The sequence below is a fragment of the Pristiophorus japonicus genome, chromosome 12, assembly GCF_044704955.1.
Source record: "Pristiophorus japonicus isolate sPriJap1 chromosome 12, sPriJap1.hap1, whole genome shotgun sequence".
NCBI lineage: Eukaryota > Metazoa > Chordata > Chondrichthyes > Pristiophoridae > Pristiophorus > Pristiophorus japonicus.
In genome coordinates this window covers 202,429,481-202,449,554 of record NC_091988.1, presented here as the reverse complement: position 1 = coordinate 202,449,554, position 20,074 = coordinate 202,429,481, and the positions used below count along the sequence as shown (strand labels likewise).

The window sequence follows — 20,074 nt, the reverse complement described above, 5'->3', positions numbered from 1 at the left end:
CCACGGCGGACAATTGGTTTGGGTTTGGTTGCTGTAGTTGAGCAGTCGCCCTTCCGGGTGTGTGGTTTTGTCGCCCTGCCGATGCCTCCATTCTGGCAAAGTAACCAGGAAGCCTGTTGTCATTACCATTAGTTTAATACCTGAGTCCAAGAGGTTTACAGTGCAATACAACATTCAAACTAAATCAACAGCGTACAGCCAGAGATATCTGGAATTAAACATCAGGCCAGTGGGACTGGACACAAAGACAGACGCTTCATTAATAGTCCAGACACAATATGGTAAAACATTGCATTTCTGTGAAGGGACAAGTTAAATGATCAAAATAAACTTGTCCTTTGCCATCAAGCTTCTTTTCCCCTTTTTAAATATGATGTTGACTCATAGAACCATCTATAGACACCTGAAAAAGTACATTAACTGACTTTGCTCAATCTACACCACTTAATATCCCCCCCCCCCCCCTCCCCCCATAAATCAGCTACAGCAATCACTAACACACACTCAATACTTATGCAAAAAAGATTTCCTGATCTAAATACTTCCGTTAGTGGAAAACTCTTCTCCTGAACTCACAAAAGCTGCGACCAGGAGTTGGGAGAACTCGACAACAGAAATAAATTAAAGCTACAGTAAACACTTCAGCAGCAAAGATGTACTTAAGCAGTTTGTTCCCAGATTTAATCTAGTGGTAGCTTTGAGCTGTGTGGAGATATGTTGAGAGAAATCGAATGTACAATTTGCACTGGGTCTCGGAGAGATGTTGCTGCTCACGGCCATCGGTAAGTGAGACAAAATAGCCTGAATGCTGGGACTATTGCAATCGTCAGTCAGCGCCTCTGGGTATCTTTACAAAAACATGCAGTGGCCTCGAGCAAACCCTTTGGTTATCTTTAGAATTCCATGTCGAGGAATTTACTGCTGACTTACATCCCAGTAAATACCATGTGTTTCGGGGTTTGTGGACAAAGCCGATAGTTTCCGATGCCTCTCCATGGGATGTGGTCCGATTTCTCCCCCGCCCCTGTACAAACTCTTGCTTTATTTGGATTCTTTATTTCCCCCATCCTATTTCTGCAAAGCTGTTGACGTGTGTTTTTAACACACACATTCCAATTAAATTCTTAAGTATTGTTCCCCAGTCAGGAACAGGCTCAGTGGAAAGACAGCCCAACAGTGCAGTCAGGAGCAAGCAAAACATCGAGGTGAAGGGGTTAATAACGCTATAATATAACTATAAAAATAATTATCTGTACATTAAATAACCACTGCACCATTTTTGTAGAATGCTAACAATTTTTTTTATATACAGAATACCTCTGCATTTTTTTTGCATTTCTTGCGCAAGGGCCTGTGCATCATCTATAACGAAGACAATGGAAAGCTAGAGCTTTCAGGTAACGCTTCTCAACGTCAACAAACTGGGGGTGGGGGAGGAGAAGAGAACAACCTTGAACCAAGTTAGCAGCTGTCCTTGACTCATTAGTACCTCTCCCTCTCGCCACAAGGACAACCCGCTTAAAAGATCCTACAACAAAATCGTGACAGAAGTTTTGATGCCTGGTTTGTGACGAGTTAATGGGTCGCGGGGAGGTTACAACTAACCTTATCTGAAAGTGTGAGCTTGTATAAAGAGTGCGTTTGCGTCTGCGCGTGTACTAGTGAGTGTGTGTCTGTGCAAGTGTACGATGTACATGTGTGTGAATGTATGTGTGTAAGGAGTGCATGTGTGTCTGCGCGTGCAAGGAGTGCGTGGTTGTCTGTGCGCACGTACGCTGTATGTGTGTGAATGTACGCGTGTAAGGAGTACGTGTCTGTCTGTGCGCATGTAGAGTGCGTGTGCACGCGTCTGTGCGTGTGTAAGGAGTGCGTGTATGCACATGAAGTGCATGTGTGTGCGCGAATAAGGAGTGCGTGTGTGTGTGTCTGTGCGCGTGTAAGGAGTGCGTGTGTGTGTGTGTCTGTGCGCGTGTAAGGAGTGCGTGTGTGTGTGTGTGTGTCTGTGCGCGTGTAAGGAGTGCGTGTGTGTGTCTGTGCGCGTGTAAGGAGTGCGTGTGTGTGTGTGTGTGTCTGTGTAAGGAGTGCGTGTGTGTGTGTCTGTGAGCGTGTAAGGAGTGCGTGTGTGTGTGTCTGTGCGCGTGTAAGGAGTGCGTGTGTGTGTGTGTGTGTGTCTGTGCGCGTGTAAGGAGTGCGTGTGGAGGTGATGGTCAGGTTTGGCTGGGACACCTTCATTCTCACTGTCCACAGATGGCCAGGACCCTGAAAGGGGTGTACAATTGGTGTAGAGTCCTTACTGGGGTACAGTTCCATCAGGAAAAGCATGGCGATGGGAGGAGCGGGGGAAAGAGAGGGAAAATTGGTGAGGGGGAAAGACATAATGCAACCCAAAAGAGTTAAAGTGCAAATACAGCCAAAACAAAAATGGAAAAACAATTGAAATGTTACATTACACCTCAAATTCCTCCACAACATTTTGTTTGCAAGTAGGCTGTTGGTATATATGTATATATAGTCTATTATTGAGCTGTGCAATCTACAGAGATTAATTCAGGTGGAGGATGCTGTTGCTAATGTCAGGAACAAAGCCGGTTTCTAGCTGTGTACGAAGGTTTCTATTTTCAAATGTTGTTCTACTTGTGTAGTAATAAGTGTCAAGTCAAGCCACACAGACAACATCGCCGTTTAATTCCAAATACTCTCACATAGAGCTCTTTGGTGTCAGACTACCAACCCGTAAAGCCCTTGAAAAGCAAAAAAAAAAAACCCCGAAATATACAGGGGTTGGAAACGCGCCCAGGCCTCTCGCTGACGTACAGGTGCTCAGAGCTGGTTCCACAAATTCAAGTCCGAAGCCCCCACAACAGCCAGCTTTTATTTGAGGTGCTTGACTTCCTGCAACAAGCGTTGCCCAGACACGTTGTTCGGATCGAGCTTCAGCATCTCCCGCAGATCAGAAATGCTGCCCTTGTAATCCTGGAGAGATTTTTTTTAAAAACACAATATTCAGCACGCTATTTCCAGCCAACCCCTTCAAGCGCAGCTATTCGAAGAACGTGGCAGTAACCGATACAAGAGATCATTTCTCGAGTATTGCTGAACGCGTTACTCCAAACTTTGCAGGGCGAAGTTTCTGCGAGTTTTGCGTCCCAATTCCAGCGTAATCTGGACCGCCCCCTCCCCCAGGTCGAAACTTCGGAGACTTCCACCGATTACGCTGGTTCGGGAAGGTTCTTCAAATCACACTCAGTCTCTTAGGCACACAGGCACTATTCGGCAAGTTTTAACCGTTTTCTCACATCAATAAATATTTAATTGTCAAGAAACCAACAAGTGTAAGCCAATGACATTCTTAAACAGTTCAGTATAGATTTTTTTTTTTTAAAAGTCATTTTCAGTGATTTTAAATCAGGTTAATGAGAGGCGGAGGAGGTGAATTAAAAGGCTTATTTTTGGCGATAAACCATTTTCAGCTGTATTAATGAAACTGCACCAGCTCCCAAACACATCAGGGAATCCCTTTTTAATGGAAAGAAAAAATAAACGATGATGCTCTGTTGCGCTGCCCAATTGCGCTGGTTTGCGGACGGTTTTACGTGCGAGATTGAGCGGAATGCAATTCCAAGCACGTGAATCGGGGGAAACTCTCCACTGGCTGGAGTCATACCCAGCACAAAGGAAGATGGTTGTGGTGGTTGGAGGCCAATCATCCCAGCCCCAGGACATCGCTGCAGGAGTTCCTCAGGGCAGTGTCCTCGGCCCAACCATCTTCAGGGTGCAGAGGAGATTTACTAGAATGGTTCCAGGGATGAGGGACTTCAGTTACGTGGAGAGACTGGAGAAGCTGGGGTTGTTCTCCTTAGAGCAGAGAAGGTTAAGAGGAGATTTGATAGGAGGTGTTCAAAATCATGAGGGGATTGTGATAGTTTCTCCTGTTTCCAGTGGTAGAAGGGTCGGTAACCAGAGGTCACTGATTTACGGTTATTGGCAAAAGCACAGGCCGCATGAGGGAATGTATTTTTTTTTTAAACACAGCGAGTTGTTGTGATTGGGAACGCGCTGCCTGAAAGGGCGGTGGGAGCAGATTCAATAGTAATATTCAAATGAGAATTGGATAAATACTTGAAAGGAAAAAATGTACATGTACAAATGTTACGGGGAAAGAGCAGGGCAATGGGACTATTTAGATCGCTCGAACAAAGAGTTGACACAAGCACGATGGGATGAACGACCTCCTGCTGTGCTGGAGGTGATACTAATTTGATTTCTTTGGGGAACAACAGACAAGTTTAATTTTGAAAGCAAACTTATCGCTTTGAGGAAAACAAATGGGAACGGAGATCAGGATGGAAACGGGTTGAGGGCATGCAGGCCTCTCCGCACTTGCCCCTGGGGTGAGGAAGGTTAGAGGTCGTGTTAAAGGTCAAGTGACAGTGGAGCAGCCAAGAGGGAAGGATGAAGGGATTTTGTGTGTTCAAAAAGAAAAGTCGGGATCGAGATGGGAGTGAGGATGTGATAGGGCAGTGGGAAGGGGGAGGGGGACACGCTGGGCGGGTGGGAGCGAGGGGGGGGGGGGCAGGGTGGGTGGGAGGGAGCGAGGGGACGGTGGGAGCGAGGGGAGGGGAAGTGGGGGGGGCAGGGTGGGTGGGAGCGAGGGGAGGGGAGAGGGGGGGCAGGGTGGGTGGGAGCGGGGGGGCAGGCAGGGTGGGTGGGAGCGAGGAGCAGGGTGGGTGGGACAAGCACGTGTGTTCGGAAGGGGGGGGGGGTGGAAGAGAGGATGGGAAAGCAAGCACTTGAGTTACATTTCCCCGCAACCCTCAAATGCACCCCCATTGGTCAGTCCTTTCCCATGACATCAAACATCACCCAAAGGAGAGAAGGAAACGGAAGAGTTGAGAGGGAAACAGAAGAGCGTGAATGAACTAGAAGAGCACAGAAAGAGAAACAGCAACATGCAGACAGCAGAGACAGGTAACAGGGAACCACATAAGAATTAGGAACAGGAGTCGGCCATTCGGCCCCTCGAGCCTGCTCTGCCATTCAATATCATGGCTGATCTTCGATCTCAACTCCACTTCCCCGCCCGCTCCCCATAACCCTCCCTTATCATTCTAAAATTTGTCTATCTCCGCCTTGAATATATTCAATGACCCAGCCTCCACAGCTCTCTGGGGCAGAGAATTCCAAAGATTCATGACCCTCCGAAGAAATTCTTCCTCATCTCCGTCTTAAAAGGGTGACCCCTTATTCTGAAACTATGCCCCCTAGTTCTAGATTCCCCCATGAGGGGAAACATCCTCCCTGCATCTACCCTGTCAAGCCCCCTCAGAATCTTGTATGTTTCGATAAGATCACCTCTCATTCTTCTAAACTCCAATGAGTATAGGTCCAACCTGCTCAACCTTTCTTCAGAAGACAACCGCTCCATCTCAGGAATCAACCTGGTGAACCTTCTCTGAACTGCCTCCAATGCAAGTATATCCTTCCTTAGATAAGGAAACCAAAACTACGCATTACTCAAGGTATGATCTCACCAACGCCCTGTACAGTTGTAGCAGGACTTCCCTACTTTTATACTCCATAACCCTTGCAATAAAGGCCAATATTCCATTTGCCTTCCTAATTACTTGCTGTATCTCATGTACGATGACCCCCCAGATCCCTCTGTACCGCAGCATTCTGTAATCTCTCCGATTAAATAACATTTTGCTTTTCTATCCTTCCTACCAATTTTCCCACATTATACTCCATCTGCCAAATTTTTGCCCACTCGTTTAGCCTATCTATATCCTTTTGCACACTTTCTGTCCTCTTCACAACTTGCTTTCCCATCCATATTTGTATAGTCAACAAATTTGGCTACAGTCATTAATAGATTGTAAATAGTTGAGGACCCAGCACCGATCCCTGCGGCACCCCACTAGTTACTGTTCGCCAACCCAAGAATGAACAATTTATCCCAACTCTCTGTTTTCTGTTAGTTAGCCAATCCTCTATCCATGCTAATATATTACCCCCAACCCCGTAAGCAACATTACCCCCAACAACATATTCTCTGACTCACTGCCTGGAGAGTATTTGAAAATCTTGTGCATGAAACACAAAAGGTTAGTATGCAGGTACAGCAAGTAATCAGGAAGGCAAACGTGGCCTTTATTGCAAGGGGATAGAGAAGTCCTGCTACAACTGTACAGGGTATTGGTGAGGCCACATCTAGAGTACTGTGTACAGCTTTGGTCTCCATATTTAAGGAAGGATATATTTGTATTGAAAGCTGTTCAGAGAAGGTTCACTAGGTTGATTCCGGAGATGAGGGGGTTGGCTTATGAAGATAGGTTGGGCCTATACACATTGGAGTTCAGAAGAATGAGGTGATCTTATTGAAACATGTAAGGTAATGAGGGGGTTTGACAAGGTGGATGCAGAGAGGATATGTCCACTCATAGGGGAAACTAAAACGAAAGGACATAGCCTCAGAATAAGGGGTCGCCCATTTAAAACAGATGAGGAGGAATTTCTTCTCTCAGAGGGTTGTAAATCTGTGGAATTCTCTGCCCCAGAGAGCTGTGGAGGCTGGGTCATTGAATATATTTAAGGCGGAGATAGACAGATTTTTGAGCATTAAGGGAATAAAGGGTTATGGGGAGCGGACAGGGAAGTGGAGCTGAGTCCATGATCAGATCAGCCACGATCTTATTGAATGGCGGAGCAGGCTCGAGGGACCAGGTGGCCGACTCCTGCTCCTATTTCTTATGTTCTTACGTTTCTTGTGTATGCAGCCATGTGCTGGCCAATTTCCTGTAATCACAATTTTTACTCATGCCCGTCAATATTTAACATTGAAACTTCCCATGTAAACATTTAGAATCCCAATGGGGAATTCAGGAGAAACTTCTTTACCCAGAGAGCGGTGAGAATGTGGAACTCGCTGCCACAGGGAGGGGTTGAGGTGAATAGTATCGATGCCTTTAAGGGGAAGCTGGATAAACACATGAGGGGCAGGAATAGAAGGATATGGTGATGGGGTGAGATGGAGAGGGTGGGAGGGGCCTGGTGTGGAGCTGTGGGACTGAATGGCCTGTTTCTGTGCTGTACATTCTCTGTAAACAGTTTAAACCTCTGCCTGCAGCTGTGAAGCGGAACAGTTTATAAAGTCTCCCATTGCTGCGATTAACTTCTCTCCATCAAGTGATCAGCGCCAATGCCGTGGGAAATGTACTCGCGGTTCAGCAGCGTTTGACTGCAGCACTTTCTTACCTTCACCTCCTTCCGTGCTTGTGCGCGCCGGTAAAACGCCTTCAAATTATTGGGGTCCAAAGCCAACGCGGATGTGCAGTCCTGCACGGCTTCACGGTACTGCTTCAGTGCCAGGTAGCACAAGGCCCTGCCGAGGGAGCAGACATGACACAATGACTGGGTCAGCTAACAGACCGGGCTTAAAAACACACATAACTGTTGGCAGATGCAATCAAAACTCCAATTCCTCAAATTCGTATTTGGGCTTTTGCAACAAGCAAGGCTGGCATTTATTGGCCGTCCCTAATTGCCCTCGAGAAGGTGGTGGTGAGCCGCCATTTCAGAGTTAAGAGTCAACCACATTGCTGTGGGTCTGGAAACAGGCCACGCCGAACATAATGCAGCCAAAAGGGAACATTGATTGAGACTCAGTTCGGTGAGTCTCTCTGGGTAACTAAAAGTTTTAAACTGGGAATTAATCTCATGGCCCTCCTCCGCAACCCTTTCCGGAGCCTCAATATCGGCCAGCATGTGAGGAGACCAAAACTTGGCACAGTATTCTAACCGAGGACTGGCTGAGGTCATTATGAGGACAACATACATACAACGCTTACTCTGTCCTACATACCCCTCCTTCTCTTTGCATTTTCACTGTGTTGCAATCAAGAACGCATCACAGAGCATCTTATTCAGATTGTTTTTTTTCTCCTCAGGAACGAAAGACTGTAGTACTCACAGCCGCCTTCAGTTTATCCTTTACCGCACAAACTGCAGCGATTCAAGGCGGCACCTTCTCAAGGGATGGGCAATAAATGCTAGTGTCGCCAGCGATGCCCAATCTTGTGAACGAATAAATGGAGAGAGGGGGGAGGTTTACCAGAATTACACTCGGGATGAGGTACGGTAGTGTAGCGGTTGTGTTACTGGACCAGGCCTGGACTAGCAAATCAGACCGCGCTGCTGGCGTACCTGTTGGTGTAGGTGGTGCACTCCTTGTTGTTCAGCTTCAGGCTGGCACTGTATTTATCCACTGCTTTTCTGTGCTCTCCTTTCTTCACCAACTCATTCCCTTCCTCCTTCAGAGACTTGGCTTGCTCGAGCCCAGAGCTCACCGAAGCTGACAATACAATGGAGACACGCAAGGCATTTAAATAAGAAGTCGGCGTCCCAGCGCTTTACGTTAAGCTTACTACTCCACATTTGGAGTTTTCAAATTACTCCATTCCTGCTCGGGTCGAGAGAGCTTCACTCCGCATCCGAGTGTCAACACCAGATCGGGGCTGCTTCAGGTGTCTGAAATCTGTCCTTACACCCAGTCAACACACCCTCCTTATACTCCGTTAACCCACCCTGCAGCCTCCTACACAGTTAACCCCCGCACACACTCCTTACACCCCATTAACCCTCCATACACCCAGTTAGCCCCCACAACACCCGTCTCCCCCTTACACCCAGTTAACCCCTGCACACACCCTCCTTACAAAGTTAACCCCACCGCCCCCCCCATACCCTATTAACCCTTCCCACTCCCCGTAAACCATTTTGCACCCTCCTCAGACCGTGTAACTCCTCCTTCCCACTGAAAGACGCACACATCTGCAGTGCGTGCGATCTCCTTGCTCGTATCGGAATCACAGCTCAGGAAAAGGGTCAGCCGGGGGTCAGGGGGCCACCGGTGAAGCCTTGGCGATTCGAGTTTCGGGTCTCAGAGTTGAAAGGCTGCTCTCTAACCCACCGAGCCAGCCAGCCCCCAACTCTTCCGCGAGTTCAAATTGGGGGTGGGGGGGCAGTTTGAACACGTGTCTGCATTTGACAACGGAATTGTGGCGACAGGTGTTTTCACTGACGGTTGGGGATGGGTAACAGCCAACCCCCTCCACCTCCTGTGATAGTGAGCCGTTCAATCGCCGAGGGGGGAGGGGGGGGGGGGAGAAATAACAAAGCTCCTCCTCACCTGTGCCCGCTCCGTTCTGCTGCACGTCCATGCGCTCGTTGGCGGCCTGCCCGGAGGCACTGGGTTCCCACCGACGCTGCACCGCGAGTGGCACCGTTGGCATCGGAGGGAGACTACGGCGCCAGTCACCTCCATCTGCCTCGATCAGAACTTTCCTCATTCTGCGACGGGGGAAATAAACTAAATCATTAGATTGTTCATTCAGATTAAAATGTTCAAAGTGCTAAATTTATTGATTCAGAGAGTCTGGAAGAGGTGAGCTGGAAGGGGAGGGGGGGAGGGGGTTTTACGATCAGAGAATCACCATCGGTGTCAGCCGTGGCTCACCTCACACGGTCGCGGGTTCAAGTCCCACTCCAGAGACTTGAGCACAAAAATCCAGTGCCACGGGAGCGCCGCACTGTCGGAGGGGCAGCACTGAGGGAGCGCCGCACTGTCGGAGGGGCAGCGCTGAGGGAGCGCCGCACTGTCGGAGGGCCGAACTGTCGAAGGGGCAGCGCTGAGGGAGGGCCGCACTGTCGGAGGGGCAGCGCTGAGGGAGCGCCGCACTGTCGGAGGGGCAGCGCTGAGGGAGCGCCGCACTGTCGGAGGGGCAGCGCTGAGGGAGCGCCGCACTGTCGGAGGGGCAGCGCTGAGGGAGCGCCGCACTGTCGGAGGGGCAGTGCTGAGGGAGCGCCGCACTGTCGGAGGGGCAGCGCTGAGGGAGCGCCGCACTGTCGGAGATGCCTTCTTTCATACAAGAGGTTAAACCGAGTCTGCCCTCTCAGGTGAATGTAAAAGATCCCACAACACTATTTCGAAGAACAGGAGAGTGATCCCCACTGTCCTGGGGCCAATATTTAACCCTCAACCAACATCACAAACAGATTATCTGGCCATTATCACATTGCTGTTTGTGGGAGTATACTGTGTGCAAATTGGCTGCCGTGCTTCCTACATTACAACAGAGACTACATTACAACAATGGCTGTAGAGCATGTTTGGGATGTCCCAAGGTCATGAAAGGAGCTATAGAAATGCAAGTTGTTGTTTTTCAGTGCACCGATGAGCAACGAATCATGGGGATTGCTCGCCATGTTGGATTTGGGAAAAATGATGAAATAACCTTTCAAAACTGCAAGCACAGGAACGTAATAAAACAAAGAGCCCAAAGGATGGATGCAGGAAGCGGTGCGAAGGCTTCACCTGCCCAACACCAACAAGTAACATCGCCGTTTGTCACCTTCGGACATCTGGGCACCACGTACCTGTTCATACCGTCCTGTGCAGCCTGGACACTGCTGTCCACTTGTATGCTGGTCACGTAGTCCACGTACGCCAGGCGGTATCGCTCCAGCGCCTCATAAGCAGCTGCTCGGCGTAGCAGGGGCTTCAGTGCGAACGGGACGAGCTCTAAAGATCTAGAGAGAGAGAGAGAGAGAGAGAGAGAGAGAGAATCACGGCACGTTATCAGATCTATCTTCAGTTACTGCAGAGCATGAGGAGTACGGTAAACACTCATTTAATGAGGCTCGGGGTAAAAACTCCCATCTGTGTATGACCAGTCACTATTAGTTTGAAGAAATCAAACCACGCCCAGCTGAACGTCCCCATTGCTACAGGTGCACAGACATCGTATGTTACTCTGAAGCTCTGACCAGACCATGGCTGAACTAATTATTGCTAGTGTACTATAACCCCCAGCAATGAAGGTTCAGGGTATTGGGAACTTGGTCACTTTGAAGTCTCCTCTATTTTAAAGAAAACAAACTCAATATCCGTAAACTTTCCTGATAATCACATCAGCTCAAGATAGGGTGAGTCAGAGGTGACACAGATAAACTGTACAGTTTAGGAAAGGGTCCAAATGTCACAGGACACAAGTAAGGAGCAAGAAGGGAATGTTTGGCAAGTTAAATTTTTTTTTTAAACCGTGGCACAAAAGACAACAGTCAGCCTCTCGAGTCTATGTGTAAAACTACCTCAGCCATTGACACCGACCCTCATTCAGGATGGAGCAGGGAGGGAAGTAACGATCGAGATATTCATTGGGTCGTACAATTGCGGCTTCTCTGGGTGCGTACGACATGCACACGTGCCCGAAGAGGCCCCGCAAGTTCGGGGTTTAGGCTCACAAAGCGCACGCGTCTGAACCCGGCACTTGCGATCCGTCAATGTCTTTCGACAATTCCAACGCATCCCCGGGAGAAGGGCCTTCACAGACGGAGATTTGGGCTAATAGTCCAGCAAATGTCCTTCAAACTCTCAAGCCTGGTTAAAAAGTAGCCTTAAGGTATGAAGGCAAGTTTGTTTTTAACACTGTTTAAAAAAAAAAAAATTTTAATTCCAAAAATTAAATTTTTCTCAAGAATTTAATTTCTATTCATTTTTTAAAAAGTGATTTTTTTAAAAAAATTTATGTTTGCGTTTTATTAGTTTTAGTGGTATTCTCATTCCCATTACCATGAATGAGAGTACTACATTGTGATTGGTTGTCCAGGCCCATGTGACCCCAGGATGCACGTACGATCCCGGGATACGTGGGCCTCTGCGCTGGGCTGCGTATCTCGGCCTCGCAGCGCAAGTGTTCGTTCCTCCGGGGCCACCAGGTACATTCGGGAAAACATTCAGTCAGAGGCAATTTCTGGCCCGTTGTGTTGATTGCAAAACAACGGTGCACTTTATATTTACTGCAATAATGACGTGTTTTTATCGCAGTTTAGGGTTGGCTACTGAATGTCCGACCCATTAGAGACAGGACGCAGATCAGTAGGAGTCGGTTGGGAGTACAACTTCCATCAGAATTCGGACTTCACTCTCAGACACTATCTGTGTATTCCGCATCCTCCCCAATATTTATACCTCTTCTCCTGACGCGCTGGGATACGATATCACAACCACTGCACACCCTCTGGTACCTGGCGCAAACGACCATTCTTCCCGTGCCTAATTAATGAACCTCATTCATTGTTATTTGGCTATGGGGACCTCACAACCCAATTTAACCCATCCACAACCGTGCGCAAGGCAGGAACACTTGTTCATTTCCCCTCGCAGACATTTGCATCCATCCCAACCAGATTTCCCGAGTGTGCGTGAAGACAATAACTTAGATACGTACGCAGTGCAGTCCTTTATACATTCGCTGCAGCTTCCGATCTTCAGATAGCAGGCGGCTCGATTTGAATACAGCACACTCAAATCCTCTGGGCCATTTGCACCTGGATAAAGAGAGAGAGAAAACACAGATTCCTACGATCAACATACAGGCAGCCATAACGCCCAACAAAACCAAAGGATGAAGCACTGGGCTGTGTGGCAAGGACTGCTTTGTGAGGGAGGAGATGTCGACAAGCCTGTAGTTTCTCACCCAATTTATATTATTTCTGCAAGTTCCAAGATACATAGGAACATAAGAAATAGGAACAGGAGTAGGCCATACGGCCCCTCGAGCCTGCTCCGCCATTCAATACGATCATGGCTAATCCGATCATGGACTCAGCTCCACTTCCTTGCCCGCTCCCCTTAACCCCTTATCGGTTAAGAAACGTCTAGGTCGGTCTTAAATTTATTCAACAGCTCTGAGGCAGCGAATTCCACAGATTTACAACCCTCAGAAGAAATTTCTCCTCATCTCAGTTTTAAATGGGCGGCCCCTTATTCTAAGATCGTGCCCCCTAGTTCTAGTCTCTCCTATCAGTGGAAACATCCTCTCTGCATCCACCTTGTCAAGCCCCCTCATAATCTTATACGTTTCGATAAGATCACCTCTCATTCTTCTGAATTCCAATGAGTAGAGGCCCAACCTACTCATCCTTTCCTCATAAGTCAACCCCCTCATCCCCGGAATCAACCTGGTGAACCTTCTCTGAACTGCCTCCAAAGCAAGTATATCCTTTCGTAAATATGGAAACCAAAACTGCACGCAGTATTCCAGGTGTGGCCTCACCAATACCCTGTGTAACTGTAGCAAGACTTCGCTGCTTTTATACTCCATCCCGTTTGCAATAAAGGCCAAGATACCATTGGCCTTCCTGATCACTTGCTGTACCTCATTACTATCCTTTTGTGTTTCATGAACAAGTACCCCCAGGTCCCGCAGCACTTTGCAATTTTTCTCCATTTAAATAATAACTTACTCTTTGATTTTTTTCTGCCAAAGTGCATAACCTCACATTTTCCAACATTATACTCCATCTGCCAATTTTTTTCCCACTCACTTAGCCTGTCTATGTCCTTTTGCAGATTTTTTTATGCCCTCCTCACACATTGCTTTTCCTCCTATCTATCGTCACCAAACTTGGCTACGTTACACTCAGTCCCTTCTTACAAGTCATTAATCTCGATTGTAAATATTTGAGGTCCCAGCACTGATCCCTGCGGCACCCCACTAGTTACTGATTGCCAACCCGAGAATGAACCATTTATCCCGACTCTCTGTTTTCTGTTAGTTAGCCAATCCTCTATCCATGCAAATATATTACGAGAAATACTTGCATTTCTATAGCACTTTTCACAACCTCAGGACTTCGCAAAGCGCTTTACAGCCAAATAAACACTTTTGAAGTGCAGTCACTGTTATAATGTAGGATATGTGGCAGCCAATTTGTGCACAGCAAGCTCCCACAAACAGCAATGTGATAATTATCAGATAATCTTTTTTAGTGATGTTGGTTGAGGGATAAATATTGGTCAGGACACTGGGGAGAACTCCCCCTGCTCCTCTTCAAAATAGTGGCTGTGGGATCTTTCTCGCCCACCTGGGACAGCAGACGGGGCCTCGGTTTAATATCATCTGAAAGTGGTAGCAAGACCATAAAAAAAGCTCTAAAGTTTATTTCTAGAGGTAATTGAAAAATAGAGAAGTTATGCTAAACCTGTATCGAACCTTAGTTAGACCACACTTAGAGCACTGCGTACAGTTCTGGTCGCCATATTATAAAAAGGATATAGAGGAACTGGAGAAGATTTACAAGGATGATACCAGAAATGCGAGGGTGTACATATCAGGAAAGGATGAACAGGCTGGGCCTCTTTTCCCTTGAAAAAAGGCTGAGGGGTGACCTAATAGAGGTCTTTAAAATGATAAAAGGTTTTGATAGAGTGGATACAGAGAGAGTGTTTCCACTTGTGGGGAAGAGCATAACTAGAGGCCATCAATATAAGTCAGTCACCCAGAAATCCAATGGGGAATTCATAAGAAACTTCTTTACCCAGTGAGTGGTGAGAATGTGGAACTCGCTGCCACAGGGAGGGGTTGAAGCAAATAGCATAGATGCATTTAAGGGGACAACATACACAAGGAGAAGGAAATAGAGGGTTATGCTGATAAGAGTTAGATGAGGAAAGACGGGAGGAGGCTCGAGTGGAGCATAAACACCGGCATGGACTGGCTGAGCTGAATGGCCTGTTTCTTGCCGTCTATCCTACGGAATCCTAAGAAAGAAGGCACCTCCAGCTTTGCAGCACTCCCTCAGTACCGCAGTAGGAGTGACAGTCTAGATTTTTGGAGTGGGACTTGAAGTCACGACCAGCTGGCTCGGAGATGAGAGCTGCCCACTAAATATGGAATTTTAATGCCCTAAAAAAAACCACAAAAAAAAACCTATAAAAATACAAAAAAAAAAAGAGGGCTGTTATAAGTGTCTGGAGTGTCCCCCAGATCGGGGGGCACTCAATCTAATGTTTAATTTGTCTCCCCCAAAAAGAGTTGAGAGCTGCCCACTGAGCCACAGACCCAGATATACAAACAGCAAAACACACACACACCACCCCAGGTGATCAGCTGAGGGTATCAGAGGATTGGCAGAATGTGCTGCTGCACCCCAGCATGAGGCATCATCTTCAGGGGAGGAGGAAGAAATTCAGGTGGGGGGAGGGGGGGAGAAGAGAGAAGAACATAAGAAATAGGAGCAGGAGTCGGCCATTCAGCCCCTCGAGCCTGCTCCGCCATTTAATACGATCATGGCTGATCTGATCATGGACTCAGCTCCACTTCCCCGCCCGCTCCCCATAACCCTTTATTTCCTTATAGTTTAATAAACTGTCTATTTCTGTCTTAAATTTATTCAATGTCCCAGCTTCCACAGCTCACTGAGGCAGCGAATTCCACAGATTTACAACCCTCAGAAGAAATTTCTCCTCATCTCAGTTTTAAATGGGCGGTCCCTTATTCTAAGACTATGCCCTCTAGTTCTAGTCTCCCCCATCAGTAGAAACATCCTCTCTGCATCCACCTTGTCAAGCCCCCTCATAATCTTATACGTTTCGATAAGATCCCCTCTCATTCTTCTGAAATCCAATGAGTAGAGGCCCAACCTACTCAACCTTTCCTCATAAGTCAACCCCCTCATCTCCGGAATCAACCTGGTGAACCTTCTCTGAACTGCCTCCAAAGCAAGTATATCCTTTCATAAATATGGAAACCAAAACTGCACGCAGTATTCCAGGTGTGGCCTCACCAATACCCTGTGTAACTGTAGCAAGACTTCCCTGCTTTTATACTCCATCCCCTTTGCAATAAAGGCCAAGATTCCATTGGCCTTCCTGATCACTTGCTGTACCTGCATACTATCCTTTTGCGTTTCATGAACAAGTACCCCCAGGTCCCGCTGTACTGCAGCACTTTGCAATCTTTCTCCATTTAAACAATAACTTGCTCTTTGATTTTTTTTTCTGCCAAAGTGCATGACCTCACACTTTCCAACATTATACTCCATCGGCCAAATTTTTGCCCACTCACTTAGCCTGTCTATGTCCTTCTGCAGATTTTTTGTGTCCTCCTCACACATTGCTTTTCCTCCCATCTTTGTATCGTCAGCAAACTTGGCTACCTTACACTCAGTCCCTTCTTCCAAGTCATTAATATAGATTGTAAATAGTTGGGGTCCCAGCACTGATCCCTGCGGGTTAAATAACTGGGTTTAAAATACAGCTGGGAGTCCACTGGCATCGTGATGTATTCAGCAGTGTCCATGAAAGCACAGGAAATTCTGGAGCGCAGGCGGACTGTGTGGTCACCTCTGCGGCCAGCGGTGGGCGGGTACTGTGATATTCCCACACCGAGTGACCGAGGTCATCAAGCAACAGCTTGTGACTGTAAATCCTGTGAATCTCCGGAGAGATGTTGATGGTGTGAGATGAAGAGGGGTGGGAGGGGGCTGGTGTGGAGCATAAACACCGGCACGGACCCGCTGGGCCCAATGACCTGTTTCTTGTTGTAGATTTGATGTAGCTTATTGGCATTTGTGAAACAGTAGCAGCCAATGGCATCAGAAACAACATCAGAAAAACCATGGGGTATAATTAGCTGAAAATGTTTGCTAATTTATAATTTTACATCAATGATAAAATAATACTGTTCCTACTTTGACCACAGCTGCACAAATGCCAGAAATATAGAACTTGACTGTGGGTTGGGGGCACCAGAGTTCTAGGATGTAGGGTCATACGTGAGCCCCTCAAATGTGTAGGTGCCTTACATCACCCACACTGTTAAGGGGACCTGGGTGTCTCTGCTCGGTATGGAACGCGAAGGAACAAACACGGAAAATTTCAAGACGGGAAGCGACCATAAACCCAACTGGATCCACCTTGCTGCTCCCATTGCACTCGCATTTAAGGATGTGTTTCAAATCAAGATATTTATCCAATATGACCCGACAGATGTCAATACCGGGGGGGGGGGGGGAGGGGAGGCGAGGGGGGGGGGGGAAGGGGAGGCGAGGGGGGGGGAAGGGGAGGCGAGGGGGGGGGGAAGGGGAGGCGAGGGGGGGGGGAAGGGGAGGCGAGGGGGGGGGAAGGGGAGGCGAGGGGGGGGGAAGGGGAGGCGAGGGGGGGGGAAGGGGAGGCGAGGGGGGGGGAAGGGGAGGCGAGGGGGGGGGAAGGGGAGGCGAGGGGGGGGGAAGGGGAGGCGAGGGGGGGGAAGGGGAGGCGAGGGGGGGGGAAGGGGAGGCGAGGGGGGGGAAGGGGAGGCGAGGGGGGGGAAGGGGAGGCGAGGGGGGGGAAGGGGAGGCGAGGGGGGGGAAGGGGAGGCGAGGGGGGGGAAGGGGAGGCGAGGGGGGGGAAGGGGAGGCGAGGGGGGGGAAGGGGAGGCGAGGGGGGGGAAGGGGAGGCGAGGGGGGGGAAGGGGAGGCGAGGGGGGGGAAGGGGAGGCGAGGGGGGGGAAGGGGAGGCGAGGGGGGGGAAGGGGAGGCGAGGGGGGGGAAGGGGAGGCGAGGGGGGGGAAGGGGAGGCGAGGGGGGGGAAGGGGAGGCGAGGGGGGGGAAGGGGAGGCGAGGGGGGGGAAGGGGAGGCGAGGGGGGGGAAGGGGAGGCGAGGGGGGGGAAGGGGAGGCGAGGGGGGGGAAGGGGAGGCGAGGGGGGGGAAGGGGAGGCGAGGGGGGGGAAGGGGAGGCGAGGGGGGGGAAGGGGAGGCGAGGGGGGGGAAGGGGAGGCGAGGGGGGGGAAGGGGAGGCGAGGGGGGGGAAGGGGAGGCGAGGGGGGGGAAGGGGAGGCGAGGGGGGGGAAGGGGAGGCGAGGGGGGGGAAGGGGAGGCGAGGGGGGGGAAGGGGAGGCGAGGGGGGGGAAGGGGAGGCGAGGGGGGGGAAGGGGAGGCGAGGGGGGGGAAGGGGAGGCGAGGGGGGGGAAGGGGAGGCGAGGGGGGGGAAGGGGAGGCGAGGGGGGGGAAGGGGAGGCGAGGGGGGGGAAGGGGAGGCGAGGGGGGGGAAGGGGAGGCGAGGGGGGGGAAGGGGAGGCGAGGGGGGGGAAGGGGAGGCGAGGGGGGGGAAGGGGAGGCGAGGGGGGGGAAGGGGAGGCGAGGGGGGGAAGGGGAGGCGAGGGGGGGAAGGGGAGGCGAGGGGGGGAAGGGGAGGCGAGGGGGGGGAAGGGGAGGCGAGGGGGGGGAAGGGGAGGCGAGGGGGGGGAAGGGGAGGCGAGGGGGGGAAGGGGAGGCGAGGGGGGGGAAGGGGAGGCGAGGGGGGGAAGGGGAGGCGAGGGGGGGGAAGGGGAGGCGAGGGGGGGGAAGGGGAGGCGAGGGGGGGAAGGGGAGGCGAGGGGGGGGAAGGGGAGGCGAGGGGGGGGAAGGGGAGGCGAGGGGGGGGAAGGGGAGGCGAGGGGGGGGAAGGGGAGGCGAGGGGGGGAAGGGGAGGCGAGGGGGGGAAGGGGAGGCGAGGGGGGGGAAGGGGAGGCGAGGGGGGGAAGGGGAGGCGAGGGGGGGAAGGGGAGGCGAGGGGGGGGGGAAGGGGAGGCGAGGGGGGGGAAGGGGAGGCGAGGGGGGGGAAGGGGAGGCGAGGGGGGGGAAGGGGAGGCGAGGGGGGGGAAGGGGAGGCGAGGGGGGGGAAGGGGAGGCGAGGGGGGGGAAGGGGAGGCGAGGGGGGGGAAGGGGAGGCGAGGGGGGGAAGGGGAGGCGAGGGGGGGGAAGGGGAGGCGAGGGGGGGGAAGGGGAGGCGAGGGGGGGAAGGGGAGGCGAGGGGGGGGAAGGGGAGGCGAGGGGGGGAAGGGGAGGCGAGGGGGGGAAGGGGAGGCGAGGGGGGGGAAGGGGAGGCGAGGGGGGGGAAGGGGAGGCGAGGGGGGGGAAGGGGAGGCGAGGGGGGGGAAGGGGAGGCGAGGGGGGGGAAGGGGAGGCGAGGGGGGGGAAGGGGAGGCGAGGGGGGGGAAGGGGAGGAAGGGGGGGAAGGGGAGGCGAGGGGGGGGAAGGGGAGGCGAGGGGGGGGAAGGGGAGGCGAGGGGGGGGAAGGGGAGGCGAGGGGGGGGAAGGGGAGGCGAGGGGGGGGAAGGGGAGGCGAGGGGGGGGAAGGGGAGGCGAGGGGGGGGAAGGGGAGGCGAGGGGGGGAAGGGGAGGCGAGGGGGGGGAAGGGGAGGCGAGGGGGGGGAAGGGGAGGCGAGGGGGGGGAAGGGGAGGCGAGGGGGGGGAAGGGGAGGCGAGGGGGGGGAAGGGGAGGCGAGGGGGGGAAGGGGAGGCGAGGGGGGGAAGGGGAGGCGAGGGGGGGGAAGGGGAGGCGAGGGGGGGAAGGGGAGGCGAGGGGGGGAAGGGGAGGCGAGGGGGGGGAAGGGGAGGCGAGGGGGGGGAAGGGGAGGCGAGGGGGGGGAAGGGGAGGCGAGGGGGGGAAGGGGAGGCGAGGGGGGGGAAGGGGAGGCGAGGGGGGGGAAGGGGAGGCGAGGGGGGGGAAGGGGAGGCGAGGGGGGGGAAGGGGAGGCGAGGGGGGGGAAGGGGAGGCGAGGGGGGGGAAGGGGAGGCGAGGGGGGGAAGGGGAGGCGAGGGGGGGGAAGGGAGGCGAGGGGGGGGAAGGGGAGGCGAGGGGGGGGAAGGGGAGGCGAGGGGGGGGAAGGGGAGGCGAGGGGGGGGAAGGGGAGGCGAGGGGGGGGAAGGGGAGGCGAGGGGGGGGAAGGGGAGGCGAGGGGGGGAAGGGGAGGCGAGGGGGGGGAAGGGGAGGCGAGGGGGGGAAGGGGAGGCGAGGGGGGGGAAGGGGAGGCGAGGGGGGGGAAGGGGAGGCGAGGGGGGGGAAGGGGAGGCGAGGGGGGGGAAGGGGAGGCGAGGGGGGGGAAGGGGAGGCGAGGGGGGGGAAGGGGAGGCGAGGGGGGGGAAGGGGAGGCGAGGGGGGGGAAGGGGAGGCGAGGGGGGGGAAGGGGAGGCGAGGGGGGGGAAGGGGAGGCGAGGGGGGAGGGGAGGCGAGGGGGGGAAGGCGAGGCGAGGGGGGGAAGGCGAGGCGAGGGGGGGGAAGGGGAGGCGAGGGGGGGGAAGGGGAGGCGAGGGGGGGGAAGGGGAGGCGAGGGGGGGGAAGGGGAGGCGAGGGGGGGGAAGGGGAGGCGAGGGGGGGGAAGGGGAGGCGAGGGGGGGGAAGGGGAGGCGAGGGGGGGGAAGGGGAGGCGAGGGGGGGGAAGGGGAGGCGAGGGGGGGGGGAAGGGGAGGCGGAGGGGGGGGAAGGGGAGG

General features: G+C 52.7%; 1 protein-coding gene across 2 annotated transcripts in view; it reads right to left on the bottom strand.

The window, feature by feature from the left end:
* Positions 1-116: 116 nt before the first annotated feature.
* tomm34 (translocase of outer mitochondrial membrane 34) overlaps positions 117-20,074 on the bottom strand; it is a 24,235-nt gene continuing 4,277 nt past the window's right edge. For both annotated transcript variants that reach the window (XM_070896451.1, XM_070896452.1), the window contains exons 3-8: positions 12,288-12,387; positions 10,435-10,587; positions 9,188-9,348; positions 8,203-8,350; positions 7,255-7,381; positions 117-2,973 (exon numbers count right to left, since the gene is read on the bottom strand). In XM_070896451.1, the coding sequence (XP_070752552.1) occupies positions 2,872-2,973; positions 7,255-7,381; positions 8,203-8,350; positions 9,188-9,348; positions 10,435-10,587; positions 12,288-12,387 (791 nt within the window). In that variant the 3' untranslated portion in view covers positions 117-2,871. The remainder of the gene's footprint in view (positions 2,974-7,254; positions 7,382-8,202; positions 8,351-9,187; positions 9,349-10,434; positions 10,588-12,287; positions 12,388-20,074) is intronic.